General features: G+C 38.0%; 1 protein-coding gene across 1 annotated transcript in view; it reads left to right on the forward strand.

Moving 5' to 3' along the window:
- The window catches only part of TAF4 (TATA-box binding protein associated factor 4), a 38,820-nt gene extending 24,956 nt beyond the window's left edge, over nt 1–13,864 (forward strand). The window contains exons 6-16 of the mRNA XM_054081771.1: nt 106–228; nt 1,271–1,360; nt 2,460–2,711; nt 4,161–4,305; nt 4,672–4,786; nt 5,421–5,590; nt 6,200–6,330; nt 6,967–7,092; nt 8,237–8,293; nt 8,372–8,491; nt 12,112–13,864. Coding sequence (XP_053937746.1) covers nt 106–228; nt 1,271–1,360; nt 2,460–2,711; nt 4,161–4,305; nt 4,672–4,786; nt 5,421–5,590; nt 6,200–6,330; nt 6,967–7,092; nt 8,237–8,293; nt 8,372–8,491; nt 12,112–12,279 — 1,497 coding nt within the window. The 3' untranslated portion in view covers nt 12,280–13,864. The remainder of the gene's footprint in view (nt 1–105; nt 229–1,270; nt 1,361–2,459; nt 2,712–4,160; nt 4,306–4,671; nt 4,787–5,420; nt 5,591–6,199; nt 6,331–6,966; nt 7,093–8,236; nt 8,294–8,371; nt 8,492–12,111) is intronic.
- Nucleotides 13,865–16,153: the final 2,289 nt, after the last annotated feature.

Here is a 16,153-nt window from a genome sequence, read left to right on the forward strand (position 1 = left end):
AATCTATAAATAATTTCTCTGAGTGTATGGTCAGATCATGTATTAAAATAGTTTATCTTCCCTTCTCTAACTGTTTCCCTTCTGTTCCTCCTTTTACCATAACAGGAAACTATGGAAAATGTGAAGAAATGCAAAAACTTTCTGTCCACATTAATAAAACTGGCATCATCTGGAAAACAGTCTTCAGAGACTGCAGCTAATGTGAAAGAATTGGTACAGAACCTGCTGGTAAGAACAGTTAATGCGAAATTGTAAGAAACCATATATGGGGAAAGTTAGGCTCAAAACGGAGAGGTTTTTTTTTGGGGGAGGAGGGAGATTCTAAAATCTGAGTTACATTTAAACTTTGCTTCTTCTAAATTAAAATATATGCATACATTTTCCTTTAAGCTTGTAAATGAGACGTTACTGCTAATATTCAGGTATGAGATTGTGAGTTAAATCGAAGTGTGATTAGTGTAAATGGTGGCTGTTTAAATCTATGCTTTTTATTGATAAAACAGTGAATAGAAAGATTAATTATATACTTGATAGAAGACACTACATCTTGTGTGATAGCTGAGTGAGGGAAATCACAAGTTTTTAGGAAAAAAAGTAATATTATCTGAAGCTAATGTAAAAGCTTGATATTACTTAATTACTTAATATTTATAGAATAAATACTAGTATTGCTTAGCCTAGTTACTACTTTAAGTTAAGGTAGAACTATGTATTCCAGATGTTATCATGTGATAACCAGAGGTTGTAACCAGACCAAAATTTGAAGTGTATCTTCCCGTGAAGGATATACATTTAGTTTTTTGAGAGACGTCTGCCTTTTGAGCATGTGGTGGGCACAACTTTAGTTACTTGGAATGGAGGAACTATAGTACCCTTGGAAAAGAGAACACCGGACATGAGGCTGCCCGGCCGTGCTGAGCAATTGGCAGCTGGCTGACTGCGGGCAACACGAAGAATTCCTGTAGGTTCCACCCGACTCTTCGATCTGTAGATAGGACATTGCTGTAGCAGTGAGAACGACTGAAGTTGTTTCTTAAAATTGACGGAAAGACAGGAAGAAGAAAAGGGAAGATGGGACTGCAGGTTTTCCCAGTTGAAATTTTTAGTAAAACTAGTTACTACCATAAAGCCATTGATGACTAAAAATAGTGAGGGATGATAAAACCACTTAGTTTCAATAAATTGTTAAGTCTTAAATTTTTTTTTGTGTTGAATATCTGTAAAAGTTAATTTCTGCAAGTTTGTTAATTTGCTTTTTTCTGCTTTGAAGGATGGAAAAATTGAAGCAGAAGATTTTACCAGCAGGCTGTACAGAGAACTTAATTCTTCACCTCAACCTTACCTTGTGCCTTTTCTGAAGGTAACTTGTGTTCACTAGTACTTGTGCATTTCTGTGCGTGTGTCAGCAGTGATGAACACAGCACATCTCTTATCAGTATAGTAGGAATTCCAGAGTGGTGTAAATGGAAGTTTTAAATAATACCTGGTTAGACTTTTGCTCCCTTAAAAAATATTTCTGCCTCTTGGTTCCGAGAGTTTGTTAGTATGAATCATTGGTAGAGTCAGTGTAATTTCTGTCATGGTGTCACATCGTAGCTTTTTTGAGAAATCTGAAGAGTTTCCTTTCTGTGACTTATAAGCAGTTTCTTTCCATGGCACCAGACCTATGAATTAATTTATTATCCTCATCTTTAGTCTTGGAAAGAAAACAAGGGATTGAATGTTACAGAAAACTGTACCTGCTGGACAAACTCATACTCTTCTGCCTGTGCTGTATTCCCTGTTTGTATGGATAAACAGAAAATTTGTCACGTCTCAATGAGAAATCCCATTTGTCATAATTTTTAGACTAATTGAACACATCTCAAAATAATATTTATTCCAAAACATTTACCATCTGAAAACTAGAGAAAGTACAACGGCTCTGTATGGCAAAAGCATAACTCTGCTTGACTAATGTATGATTAAGGGATATAGTTGTAGGTGTGTGTTGATGGTTCTGGGTTCTTAAATGCTGGTTCAACCTTGAGCTGTTCATGAGGACAAAAATTGTTCCTAAGGAAAACAACTAATGTCAGAATCGGGTAAAACACTGTGATCTCCAAAATCTTCACTAGTGCTTCGGTCTGTCTTTTAACCCATCATGTGTTATAGCTTGGCACATACATAGGAACAAAATCAAGGAAGGCGACATGGGCTTGGATTGTTAAAGACACACATACCAGGGGTTCCAGATAGGCTTGGTTAACCTAGATGCCCCAGATACCCAGGCTTACACAAGAAAAGGCACTCTATCTAGATTTAAATGTGAAGTGGCATGCTGTTTCTGTGTGTGCTGCTGTCGTGTTTTCTCAGGTGTATGCAGACTGAAAGAAATGCATTGCTTTTTACAATTAATGTTTTCTTGCGTGGTCTAGGATTAAAATACTCAAGCAAATTCTTTCCTTTCCTCTTTTCAGAGGAGTTTACCTGCCTTGAGACAGTTAACACCAGACTCTGCAGCTTTCATTCAACAAAGTCAACAGCAGCAACCAACAACGCAAGCAACGATAGCAACAATTCCATCTGCGGCGGTGCTCCTAAGCTCCTCAGTGCAGCGCACAGCAGGGAAGGCAACTGCGACTGTAACGAGTACTCTCCAACAACCTGTAATCAGCCTCACTCAACCGACACAAGTTGGTGTTAGTAAACAAGGGCAGTCTACACCACTGGTACGTAAGCGGAAGTGCATCATCTGTTATTGCACAGGGGTTTTTTTGATAACACAGTGACTTTTCTTCTTAAACTCTTGTTTTAGCTCAGTCAAAGATCTTGACCTCTTTAGAGAAACTAGCTGCTAAGAAAAAAAGTATAACTTAAGATCCGTTCTTGATTGAATTATCATATTATTTCCTGTTTTAGCATGAAATATTGGCAGATTGTCTCAATTGCTGCATATCCATAAGAGCAGTGCTCTGGAGGATCTTTAATTTCGCAGTTCATAAGTCTTACAACAGATTACCCAAAAAGAGGAGAAAGAATAACTTTTTCAGGCCTACATATAAACCAAATAAGAACGGTATAACATGTTGCACCTTTTCTTCCTCTTCTCATAGCAAAGCAGTGTCTGAGTGTAAGCTTTTTCTAGGATGTGTATTAATTAATGGAAGTTATTAAATTACTAGGGTTTTTTTTTCTTCTTAGTACTTCAGCGCTCCCTGTAGAATGTTTGGCATTCATCTGAGCCTCTCTGTCCGGAAATTTTCATAGAAATGAAAAGGAGAGATCTCTTTTGTCAGTCCAGAAATATTTTTTACTTTGAGTGAAACACTAGTGATTACACTGATCTTCCTGGCTTTATAACCTAGGGAGTGCAGAGAAAGGCTGGGAACCTAGAGAAGGAGTAAAAACTGAACATCGACTAATTAGTGCTGGATTTACAAATAAATAGTTGGGCCTGTAACTTAAATGTATAAAACAGTAAGTAACAAAAGAGAGACTTGCAGAGGTACAGAAGTGGAGCTTGCGAAATAGGCAGAGTCGTTGGATTTCTTTATAGTAGTTTAAAAGGAATTTCTGAAAACTAGTTGAGGGCAGAAGACATGTTTGCACAAATGGCTCTGGTTGTAGCATTGCGGTGTGACCCTACTTTTATGAGTTCAGGTTCAGAAGTGGCATGGCTACAGTCGCCTGAGACTGCCAACCTAACAATCCAATAGTACAGAGCTGCACAGCTGTAGCTGATGGTGGTTCTGAATGAAAACAGCATGTGTAGAACCAGCTGGATTATCTTTATCATGCTACTGTTATATTTAGTTGTAGAGTTTGTTCAGGCGGATCCATTTTGTCTCTGTAGAAACCACTTATAGAAAGTTTTAACTGGACCTGTGTGATTATAGATGAGTTTTTTGGTATGTTTGTTTTTAAATAGGAATAGGTTAGTGATTTTTTTTTTTGTGGTATATTATAATAGTTTTCCTGGAAGATATAATTTATCTAAAGGTACTTTTAAATACATTAGCATGTGTTGATTCTAGATAATGAACAGACATGTTAAGATGACTACAACTTACAAGTTGATTGTTAGACCTTGTTCTTCTCACTTATTCTCAGCCTTCTCAGGTTGTTTACAGTTCTTCTTTTCTTATTGTTTACAGTTCTTCTTTTCTTATTATTTGCAGGTTATCCAACAGTCTCAAAAAGCAGGGACATTGATAAGGCCTCCACAGGTAACATTGACACAGACACCAATGGTAGCATTGCGGCAGCCGCATAGTCGTATTATGCTCACTACTCCTCAAATTCAACTGAATCAACTTCAGACAGGTAAGAAGTCAAGATAATTGGTGTATGCTGTGTTTGATACCATTACCTGAAATCTAGTTTATGAATGTCAGTTCTTAAGTGCCCTGTAGCTGCATGATGGCTGTTGTACTACTGCTCACGTCTTCAGTGCATAGTGCCAGAGTGGCTGGGGGTAGACATATGTCAGGGCAGCATTTACAGTCAGAGAAATTGTTTGGGTGCTGGAATTGTGTGGGAGGGTCCTGTTAGGTGGCTGAGAAGCTGACAGGAACTATTGAGGTAAAGTCTTTGTAGCAGACCCATTGCCTTTATTGCCTATGACTGGCTTCTAAATCTGAACTCTGAAACAAATTTGATGGAGTACAAATCTCATCTTTCTTCTTGCAGTACCTGTGGTAAAACCAGCAGTATTACCTGGAAACAAAGCTATCGCCACTGTTTCGACACAAGTAGCTGCTGCTCAGAAGAATAAACTGAAAGAACCTGGGGGAGGCTCTTTTAGGTGAGGAACCGTATTCTTATTTGTGCTTGTGCTGCCTGGGCAGCCTGCTGAACTCGGTGCGAACCTTTCTGTGCACTCCAGTGGTGCCGAATCAGGTTGGGTAAACTTGCAAAACTACAGGTGGATTTTCTCTGGGCAGGTTTGCTGCTTTAATAAAGACTTCAACTAACAGCTGTGCACATACTTGTGCCAGACTGGTTTTAGCATTTAGCTGGCACTAAGGATAAATATCAAACCTCACAAACAATTCCTGCCTGGACATGCAAATAGAATTCATTCCTTCACTCCTCCCAACTCTGCTCAAGTTATCTGGATGTGCAGCCTGTCTTACGGTGATGAGGCCTTTTTGTTATTGTTTCATAGTAGTGATGCATCTGGTCTCTTGTTTCTCAAGATGTTGAAACATTACATATGAAAGGATCTTGAGAAAACAGTTAGGAAGTACAAAACTGCAAAATACTTTTAGTGCTCTTTGGAATCATATTATTTCATCGTGTAAGAGTAAATAAAATGCAGAAACAAAACAAAGTTTTCGTGTTTACTGTGAAATTCATTGTATGCAGCAGTGGTATGGTAGCAGTGTGTGCAGATAAGTACTAAATGTTATGATTACAATGAGTTTTCCCTTCTTAAGGGATGATGACGACATCAATGATGTTGCATCAATGGCTGGAGTCAACCTGTCAGAAGAAAGTGCTCGGATATTGGCAACAAACTCTGAGCTAGTGGGCACATTAACACGGTCCTGTAAAGACGAAACCTTCCTTTTCCCAGCACCTTTACAAAGAAGGATATTAGAAATAGGTATGTTGTTTTTTCTTGAACTTTAATAAGCAGATTTTACTAGTCTTGGGTGTAATTGAAAGCATTTTCCTTAGAAATGGATTTGAATAGTTTAAAATTGCTAGAGTTGTTACTTTTTATGTATTTGTATCCTTGTGGGCAAACCTTCAGCTTATGAAAGTGAAGAGTGCTAAGGCATAACACACCTATAGAGTTGCCTTAAAAATGGTGGCAATTTAACATCAAAATTACTGGACCTGGTTAGAGTTCTGACTGTATAAACTGATAATGGATAACAAAAATAATGGCATTTTATGTTTAAAAAATAAACCCAGAAACACTTTTCTCATATTTATTTACTAGTTTAGTATTGATGGTGGAACAAAAAGCATTCTTCAATTATTTATTACACTATAGTGTACAGAATTTATTAATAGATTGCAAATTCTATTAAGCTAATGTAAATTTTCATGTGTACGTCAGTGCCTGTTTGATCATTGTCTGAAAATACCAAAAGACTTATTTTGCAATCAGCATTTGAATTATTTGAATTTCCATGACTCAGGCTAGCCACATGCTTAGCTGTATCGTAAAATCATCTTTTACAACTGACTTCTGTCCTGATCATAGGTAAAAAACACGGAATAACAGAAATCCATCCAGATGTAGTTAGCTACGTATCACACGCTACACAACAAAGGCTACAAAACCTTGTGGAAAAATTATCAGAGACTGCTCAACAAAGGAATATTTCTTACAAGGTAACTGTATTTAATAGAACAAATAAAATGGTAAAACTGCCCAAATACAGGAGGCTGTCGTGTTGGCTGTGAGTTCAGGTGTTCTTCATTCTGTGCAGTTAAGTTGTATATTCTCTGATTCATCCTGCATTAAGATATTAATACACATGGATGACTAGAACTCTTCAATTTGCATGTGCAAAATGTTTTCAAGACAAATGCAGAGAAACTATGCCCTCCCCTTTATTTATTATGTCAAATGTTTAGAGCCTAAATGATTGCACAATCCCACAGGCAGGTAAAAGCCACTGCTTTAAATTCCCGAGAGACTGCTTTCTGACAGATGTATGTTCTTAATAGATGCAAATGCCTAAACAGTCTTTAAAAAAACCACACAGCTCTGTGAAATATGTTTGTGAGGTTAAAGCTGTGATGCTATTAGTTTACAAGTCAAAATCTGATGATTCATGGAATAGAACAAAATGCTTTTAAGAAATCTACCTGGTTTGACTGGTATAAATATACACTTGCTACTTGTTTGAAAAGGACAAAGTGAACATTTGAGCTTTAAATGTATATGTTCTTCTACAGTACAGTACAAGCTAACAGCTTTGTTTTTAAGAAATGTAATGAGAAACATATTTGCTGTGTTTTCAGGATGATGAAAGATATGAACAAGCAAGTGACGTTCGGGCACAGCTCAAGTTCTTTGAACAACTTGATCAAATAGAAAAACAGCGTAAAGATGAACAAGAAAGGGAAATTTTAATGCGTGCAGCAAAGGCAAGTGCTTGGATTTCACATGCGTTTGCAAACTGTCATTTCTGACGTCAGAACTGCAGAGTTTCTTTTCATTCTAAAGTGCTGGAAACGAAGGGGAAGACTCTAATCTTCAAAGATGGAGCTTGATGAATGTGTTCTTTAGCTAGAGCTCTGTTCTGCTTTTCACGGTAAAGCATGGGAGACAGCTTCTTTGCCTGTCTCATGGCATGTTCCCAAATTAAAGTAGGTCTTAAAACTTAGTTTTTGTACTTGGCATTATGAAAAAGATGAATTTTATAGCCTGGTGGTACTCTATTTCAGTTTTTGGACCCTATGCCAGGCAGACTTTAGAAGGAAAGCAACAGCAATTGAAAGGTCTAGAAAATGTGACCTATGAAGTAAAATTAGAGAGTAAATCTGTTTATTTCAGAAGAGGAAAGACTGGGGGTGAGACATACGTCTTTATGACTGTTTTGCGTATTCATATAATTCCCTGTGTTTGCTGTGCCAAAAGTATAGCAGTGGACTTGGCAGTGCTAGGGTATGGGTTGGACTCAATGATATTGCAGGTCTTTTCCAACCTAAACGATTTTATGGTTACAGAAGTGTGACACATACAAGTAATTGTAGGTTCCTAGGGGAAATGGGCAAATGCCTGTGTAAATGGTCTGTTGGTCAGTCGGCTCCAGTTTGTTCTAGTGGGACTGTATGCGTAGGTGTAGCAGAAAAATGTTCTTAGTAAGAATGCAGTTACACAGCAAGGGGAGGAATTTTTCAAAGAAATTCACATCTGATTCCTCCTTTCATATGCAAAATGTATGCGTTTCATTTCGCAGACCTGTGTAATTTGTGTTTTGTAATGGTTTCATTTAAGGCACAAATGCTTAGCTATTCCTTTGCTATTTTTAACAAATTTGAAATAAAGGGATGCTTTTTCAATACTAGACACCTGAAACTAAGAGATGGAAAGCTGCTCTTCATTTTGAAAAATTGTTTTCCCCTGTTGCCCCCTCCAGGAGTGGTTGGTATTCTCCATGTCCTGATGATGTTCAAGGAAAACTTTCACTTGCTGTGTAAAACTTGGAATCTTTAACTGCTTTTGTAAGCATATTAATTGTTCTTTCTTTTTCTCCAACCATTCCATGTTCGTCCTTTATCAACGTAGTCTCGATCTCGACAAGAAGATCCGGAACAGCTTAGGTTGAAACAGAAGGCCAAGGAGGTAAGTGTTCTTAACATGGACTTTTATCTTGGAAATGGAAAGAAAACTAATTGACTGTTCTTGTTCTGACAAATGCAGATGCAGCAACAAGAGCTCGCACAGATGAGACAGAGGGATGCCAACTTGACGGCGTTAGCTGCGATTGGTCCCAGAAAGAAAAGGAAAATAGATTCATTGGGATCTGGATCAGGGACAGAGGTATAGTATAATTGTAATGTTTGCTTTTGCTGCATCAATCTCTGTAAAAATCTTTTTGTTCCCAGCTTTTTCCCTAGGTGGAAGCTTTCTGAGCAGCAGAAGTGTATTTTATGCTTAGATTTGCTTGCTCCAAGGCTAGGATTAATTTTTAGCAGCTGTGTAGAAGCATAGGGGATAAAACTTAAGTTGACATTCTTTGATTCATGGAACTGGAGGAACGTTAGAAAAGCCATCATTATTCTCTCAAGTCTGTGCTTTTTTGGACCTCCATAGTTTTGGGAAAAGATTGTTGTGGCTGTAGCTGATCCAACGAAATAAGAGTGCAGAGGTGGGTGCAGTGAATCACTGCTAAATTTGACAGGAGGAGCTTCAGGTATAGGAACTTACCTAATTTCTTTCTTCATCTGTTGATTTGCCTTTTAGTTTTAGTATCTCTGCAGCAGATCAGTTTAACCATTCCATCTGAATATAATGTCCTTGCATGTCCTTTGTGTATTCTACTGTTTAATCTGGCCTCCTAAAGATTTCTTGGCAGACTAAGTATCAGTATGCTCAGTATCTGATTAGTTTAACATTAATTTAGATTCAGGTAGATGGGTAGACTATCTGCTGTATTTCTAAATAAGTTAATAAACATGAAATGGTATGAAATAGCTTTCTGCATGGAAGATATTCAATGTGGGATTTCTCTAGTGTTTAAAAACAAAATCATCTTGAAACTTGTCACTTTCAAGGCCAAATGCTGTCTTCATAATTTGAGGATTTTTCCCTGCAGAGTTTTGTATCTGATAGCGAGTGACAGGATAGTAAAGTTTAATTCTTTTTATTACTCCCTGAGCATTGCAAGTTTTTAGTGCTAGAGCATTTATACTGAAAAAAACCCTCGTTTCAAAAGAATTCGCCCTGTTTTATGCTGAATTGCTAGAAGCAATAATTTACATGTGCTTGATACGCGATGTTAGAGAACAATCTGAATACTAGTAAATGTTACTTTCATTTATGAGAAAATATCAAGTCTCTCAAACAACTTTTAAAGCAATTTTGAGTTTTGAAATTTACTAAATGCCTGTTACTGATAATAAGACTTCTTTTTATACAAGTTAACAAATTACTGTATTAAAGGTTTATAGATGTGGTTTAAAATTACAAAAATTGCACTTCTATGAAGATAGATGTGTATCTAAATGAAGTAGTCTCTGAGGAATAGGCTGAACAGCGTTAATGTTGCCATCGCTTACTTATGCACGCTCAACTGTGCAGTGTTAATAGTCTGTTAATGTCACTTAGGTTATGGAATGTGTTTTATATCTACTGTGAACACTTGTTTGTATTTCATCTAAATCTGACTAAATTAGTTATCGTAGATTAATCACTTACTGGTTAACCAATTAACTACAGGTTCCCTGGAAATCTAATCTTTTTGTCTGTTTAATTAAGAACCGGCTGCTTTTGATCTGATAGACTCACAGCTGTGCTTTTGCTGCTGTGTCACTTGACATTTTTAAATTGAGCTCTGCTTGTCACCATTTGTGTGCAGTTTGTAGTTACGGCGTATTACAAGAAGTGTGGAAAATAAGGTTTGTCATTACTTAGACACAGATTTGTAAATGTAAGCTTTTGATGTCTAGGAATGCTGAATCTCAATTACGTGTAAAATCACTTCTGAGTAGTAATTGTACTGTTCTGTTTCAAAATTTTAACAAAACAGGTTGCTCTCGGGTTTGGTTTTATGACCACAGAGCTTCTTAACTTATTCCATGCCTGGAGGAGTAGCATAATTCTGTGGCTTTAAAGACACATGAAATTTTATCTTTGCACTTAAAGTATTAAAGTCTACATAATAGCATCAGGCTTGAGCTCCTACTAAAGAATATCCAGTGCTGTCTGGCATCTGTTTTCCATTTAAATTGATGGAAATTAGGCACCTAAGTTGAGCAAGTGCCTTAACATATCTCTCTGAAAATTCAGCCTGTGAACCGTTCCAGCTACAGGACTTCAGTGATTTGATGCTTGCAGATTCAGCTGGTAACTTGCTTGAGAAACAAAAATTACTGTTAGCAGTGTGGGGAAGCAAGAACATCTGCACCGAACGCAGAGGTGGTAATTTCCAGCTCTTCTTGAGTCCGTTAAAATCCTCCAAACTCTCAGGCAGATAAATCTTCCCTCACTATTTGAGTGTGTTTGGACCTTCTTGTGCCACTGAGTATCAAAGTTCTGTTGAAAAATGGAAAGAAAATATTATTATGGTAAATGAAATTGCAGGAGGAAAAAAAAAAATCCCTCGCTAAGCCACAGAAGTATAACGTGTTTCCAGCCACTTTATTTACATAAATACAAAAAGAGCAGGTTATCAGCCACAGGCAACTGCCAAATAGATTCCCGACTTTAAAATTTGCGGGGAAAGTTGGCTTTTCGGTCTCTGCGTGCCATCTGCTGGTGACTGTGCCTTATTGCTGGCAGGGAGAGCGGGGGGGGGGGGCTGCTGCAGAGGCTGCTGCTCTTCCGAGCCCTGCTGCTCTTTAGCTGCCCTTGCTGGAGCATGCCCTTCTGCCAGCCCCAGGCCAGCCTGCACCCCTCTTTCTCTCGAAAAGTTGTTTCTGGTGCATGTGCACGGGATGCGATCAAATCCCAGTCTTCACTGGAAAAGACACCTTGTTGACTGCATAGTGTTCCTGTCATTTCCGATGGCTGATGGTTTTAGAGCACTCCAGAGTTTCCTTACTTGTATAATGGAAAGCAAAACAGACATGGAAGCGTTGTATTAATTGTATGCATCCTATCAAAACTTTTTTCTGCAAGTGAAAATGCATTGGAGTTGCTTTTGCTCACCAAGCAGTGTACACCCAAACAGCTGAAGAGTGTGGGCATCTCTAAAGACATTGACTGATTTTTTTTTTCTCATGGGTTTTTTTTTGTATGTTTTTAAGTGACAAATATATATAATATAAATATAATATATAATATACTACTTGTATATTATATATATACGCAATATATAATAATATAACATACTGCTTGTTGATCTTGTTTTTGTGGAAAACTACCAGCGTGTAGGAGGGGTAGAGGTGTTGCTGAATGATGGGGAAGAATTCGGAGATCATTAGAGAATGTCTGACTATGTCTAGGATAGCTACTTCTTAATCTAATCCTGAGCTTGGTTACAGCTGTTGTCACCACAAGGAGAGCTCATGGTACCCTACCGTGAAATTCAGGGTGTATCAAGGACAGTGTTTGAGACCTCGTGGTCCCAGGGGGTAGGACTGCTCCCCAGTTCTTCAAGAACTCCGAGGCTGCCCTTTGGGATCTGTATGCTGAGGTTGTGAAGAGTATGGTCTGTTCTGTTTGGTTGTTGCTGTTGCCTGTTGCTAGTGCCTTCCTGAAGATAAGAGCAGTGCTTTGGGGTTTTTGTTGTGTATATTAACTGTTAATGAAAACTTCTGATTGATCAAGTATTTTTTATAAATAAAAATTAGAAAGAAATCTCTGGTAGCACACAAGGGACTGTGCAGTAGCTTCCCGTACACGAACACTCAGTTCTTACCTGCATGTTTTCTCTGAAGAGTTGTGGAATACCTGGGGGCACTGACATGTTCTGATCTCTTTGTTCTTCTCATTTCCAGGGATCTGGTTCAAGTGCAGCAGTCCCAGGCAGCTCTGGAGTTGGAACAACCAGACAGTTTACGCGACAAAGGATAACGCGGGTGAACCTCAGGGACCTCATATTTTGTTTAGAAAATGAGCGAGAGACAAGCCATTCACTATTGCTATATAAAGCATTCCTTAAGTAAAATGGAAAAGATCACGGTATTTTTGACGGAGAGACGCCTGAGGACATTTTTTATATATTTGCAAATTACGCCTTTTTGTAATGAGCAAATGGGATATTGTTTAAAAAACAACCACCTCTTTACATGGAACAGTTTTATATTCCTGTTTATAAATAAACTCTTCAGCATAAGAGAAATACATTTCTGTAACAGTGAGGATACTTACAAGGCCTGTGGATGCTATAAAAGGACAATTAAATTTTAACTCATCTCTTGATTGAGTGGCCTTCTTGCCAAACAAGCCATATATAAAGACTGATGGAATCGTTTAGCAAATAACTAGCTACCCTTTGTCAGCCCTGTAGCAGTTTTGACATTAATTGTGCATTTTAGTTCAGTTTTATTCGACTAAATCAACTATATAGGCATATGTCTACAGCAGATGACCTCATTTCATTTAGCTTTTTTTAAGCAGTCAGTTAGCAAAGCAAACTGATTTTTTAAGAATATTTATCTTTTCCCCCAAATGTTCAGAATCTAGAGGGATATACAGTTAATTTTAAACATAACCTCAATTTTAATCACATTATTGCTTATTAGAGGCCCTGAAATCCCATAAAGGAGGGTTCCTTCTGAATGTTTTAGCAGCATCTGTACAAATGCATTTTATTTGCTATAGTTTGTAAAGCTGTAAAGATAAAAAAGGAAAAAAAGGAAAAAAAGAGAAACCTTTTCAGCATAAATATATTTTACTTGCACTGTGTTTTCTAGCTAAAGTGAAAGCTTAGATTAAATAAAATCGAAGTTGAGAGGAATCATCAAAAGACTGTTTCTCAGTGTGAATCAAGTGTTGAAAAATGGTTGGTGTATTTTGTCAGTAATTGTACATAATTTTTGGCACATAACATAAAAATGGCTATGTAAACTATAATTATTTTGCTAAAAGACTGTATGCAAGCTGTGGGCCTACTTTAAAGATGTCCAGAGCAAAGTCCCTTCTTTGTACCTATTTTTTTATTACAAATATACTAATTGGTTCTTTATATTTTCAGAGGTTATTGTATTAAATTGTCTATTGATAGTACTTTTATGACTGTAAATACTTTGGCTTTCTTTGTGTGAACTCTCATGGTAGAATTTAACTCTCTTGCGTGTAAACTGAATGCTGATCAGTATTTTTATCAACACCTGACAACTGTTACACCCCTTTTATTTTGTCTTTTAGGAAATCCTGTCTTTCCATTTTTTTTCATGTAAATTTTGCACAGTTACTTGTTCATATGTAAATATTTTACTTTCAAAAATGAAGTTTTTAATTGCTATTGTTTTATATAGGATTGAAAGAAAATTAACTCCTTTATTAAAAACAAATTTATCTGTATTTGCTAATGTATTTTTCTCTCTAAATCTTTTCACCTCTTGGATTTGTTTTTCTCGGGAAAGTAAAAAATCAGGCTACCTGAGGGGATGCTCTTTCCTAAAGATGTACTTTGGGGGTTTTATGTTGTTCTGTTCTGTCAGTGTTTCGGAGGTGTGCGACTCCATGAATCTTGAGATTTCTTTGTTGTCTTAAGGGTCTTGGACAAAAATAATGGATACTGGGGTTTGCTGTGTCTGGTTTTTAAGATCTCTTTGGAAACTTTCTCTGCTTAAAAGTATTTTGGTTTGGTCTAGTGAAGGATTAATAAAACCCCTCTCCTGGAGAGCAGTCTGCTCCTTCAAACACAATCAACTGCGGTGGTTTTCCGAAGGAGGTGTGACATAAACCACAGAATTTGGAGCAAAACTATGAAAGAATATAATCAGGGCACACTTGATTATTAACGTGAAAATCTGAGAAGGTGGATTTTTGTTGTGCTGTACTGAGTATTTGGTTTGGTTTTTGTTTTATAGTTCTCCCTCTCATGGGCAATTTAATAATTCACGTTTGAAGGGCCCAATCTTGCTGTTAGCTTAATAGAAAAACCACGAATTTCAGAATTATTTCTCGCATACAGACAAGTCTGTTGACCTGCCACTGCACCAAGCGCGCTGCTGTGGAACTGGCAGTCAGCTGGCACCGAGCTGGTCCGTGTGAGGAGACCAGTTGTGTCTCTGAGAAAACAGATTAGCTCCCAAAGCGATCTGCTCACCTGACATCGTGTATGACACACCTGGAGATTTTAGTTTGTAAACTCCGGACTGTCTTTTGACTTGTATAGTGTTGCTACGTGGGAAGAAACAACTTTGACTTTTGGTCAAACCATTGTCCGAGCCTTCCTTTAGCTCTGACAAGGGTTGGTTGGAAATGCTGATCCCCACCGGCCATCCCGCAACTGAGCATGGAGTCTGCAAAGCTGTGGCAGGTAAGTTGGGAAGAGACTGACCTTTGGGTGTTCTTTCCAATAGCAAGTTGGGGGTAAGATGTGAAAAATTAATATTCTTGCACAGTGTTCTGTACTTCGCGCTCCCTTTTCAGTAGAGGTGGTAGCTTAGAAAAGCTCTGGAGAGGCCAAGGATGCTGGGAGGAGTGAGAGGTTTACTATAAAACCGGAACTTGTGGTTTTGTTTAAATAACATGGTTTTTTAAGTGCACAGTCGGTCCTCCACTCCGTATAATTTTTCTCAGCTTTTCAAAGTTTCTGATCTTTTAGTCTGGAAAACTGGTGGTGTCCTTCTCCTGCCAGCAGTTCAAATTCCTGTGATTTTTTGAATGGGATATTGGCACTTTATTGTTAATCGCAAGGCAAACACTGCCTCCCGTGACCACCGGCACACGTCTGAGGAGAGATTCTCACTGCTGAGCAGTTGTTGACTTTGAGAGTTTCTTTTCTGTTTGGTGATTGTTTGGTGAGAAAGAGTTTCTTTTCTGTTTGAGCAAAGCCACAGCTGAGGAGGGGATGGCATTGGCAGGGCAATACGTGTGTTCTGCAGCACTTCTGTAGAGTAAAACAGATGCTTTCCTGGCCCTGAAGCGTGCACAACTCCACTAAAGGACGAGGGTTAATGTGTGAGGGAATTTACTGTCCCTTTGTCATGATGCAGCTTCTCTGTAGAGCTCTCAGAACTGGAGATGCACACGTTGGAGTTGGCCACAGCTGGGAGGTTCTCTCCGTATGGGAGTCTGTGGTCTTTTATGATACCTTTTGTTATCACACTCTCGGCCCCATATTGGAGACAAGTTACCTCTAAGTTTACTCTTTTAGTAAACTAAGTTTACTTACAAGTCTACTCTTGCCTGTAAGTTTACCAACTGTGTGTGTGACCCAGAGGTGGGATCTCTACCGTGTTCTACAGAACTATGAATGTCTATAATTTTTTAATGCTTTTGATTAGATAGTGCATAGCTAGAATATTTGTAAACTATTGATAACTTTCCTTTTCTAGCACAAAAATTCAGCAGGACAAATAGGATATAGTAAGACACTCTGAATTCAATCAGCGTTTCATATTTCGTAGGTGTATAATTAAATAGATATGTTTTCAGGGAACCTATTGAAATAGATAGTGTGAGATGCACGCATGAACACTGATAAATGGCATCAAATTCGCAGTAATTAAGATTTTATTGGAGATTTTAATCCAATCAAAGAACTTTTCCTGTATTTCTGAGATTGGCTTACAAATAATGCTATGGGAAGTCTATGCAACGATAATTTTAACCATTTTCTTACGTTTACAGTTATTTGTCCATCTGCAGAGAAGAGTTAACTTTGTGGGGAAGATGAGGTAGGGCAGCAGCTTGGTTGGACGCGCAGCTGTAGTGACAGTCTCAGGAGTAGAGTTTCCCTGGAGCATGTGTCCAGGTAAGTGTGCAAACCCTTATGCTTAGGAACCGTGTTTGTGCAAGGATTTTTTTACACATCAGGGCTTTTGGCAGCCACAGGACAACCTGCTGTGTTGGTATGGTTTGAAG

This window comes from Cuculus canorus, chromosome 16 (assembly GCF_017976375.1).
Source record: "Cuculus canorus isolate bCucCan1 chromosome 16, bCucCan1.pri, whole genome shotgun sequence".
NCBI classification, from domain to species: Eukaryota; Metazoa; Chordata; class Aves; order Cuculiformes; family Cuculidae; genus Cuculus; species Cuculus canorus.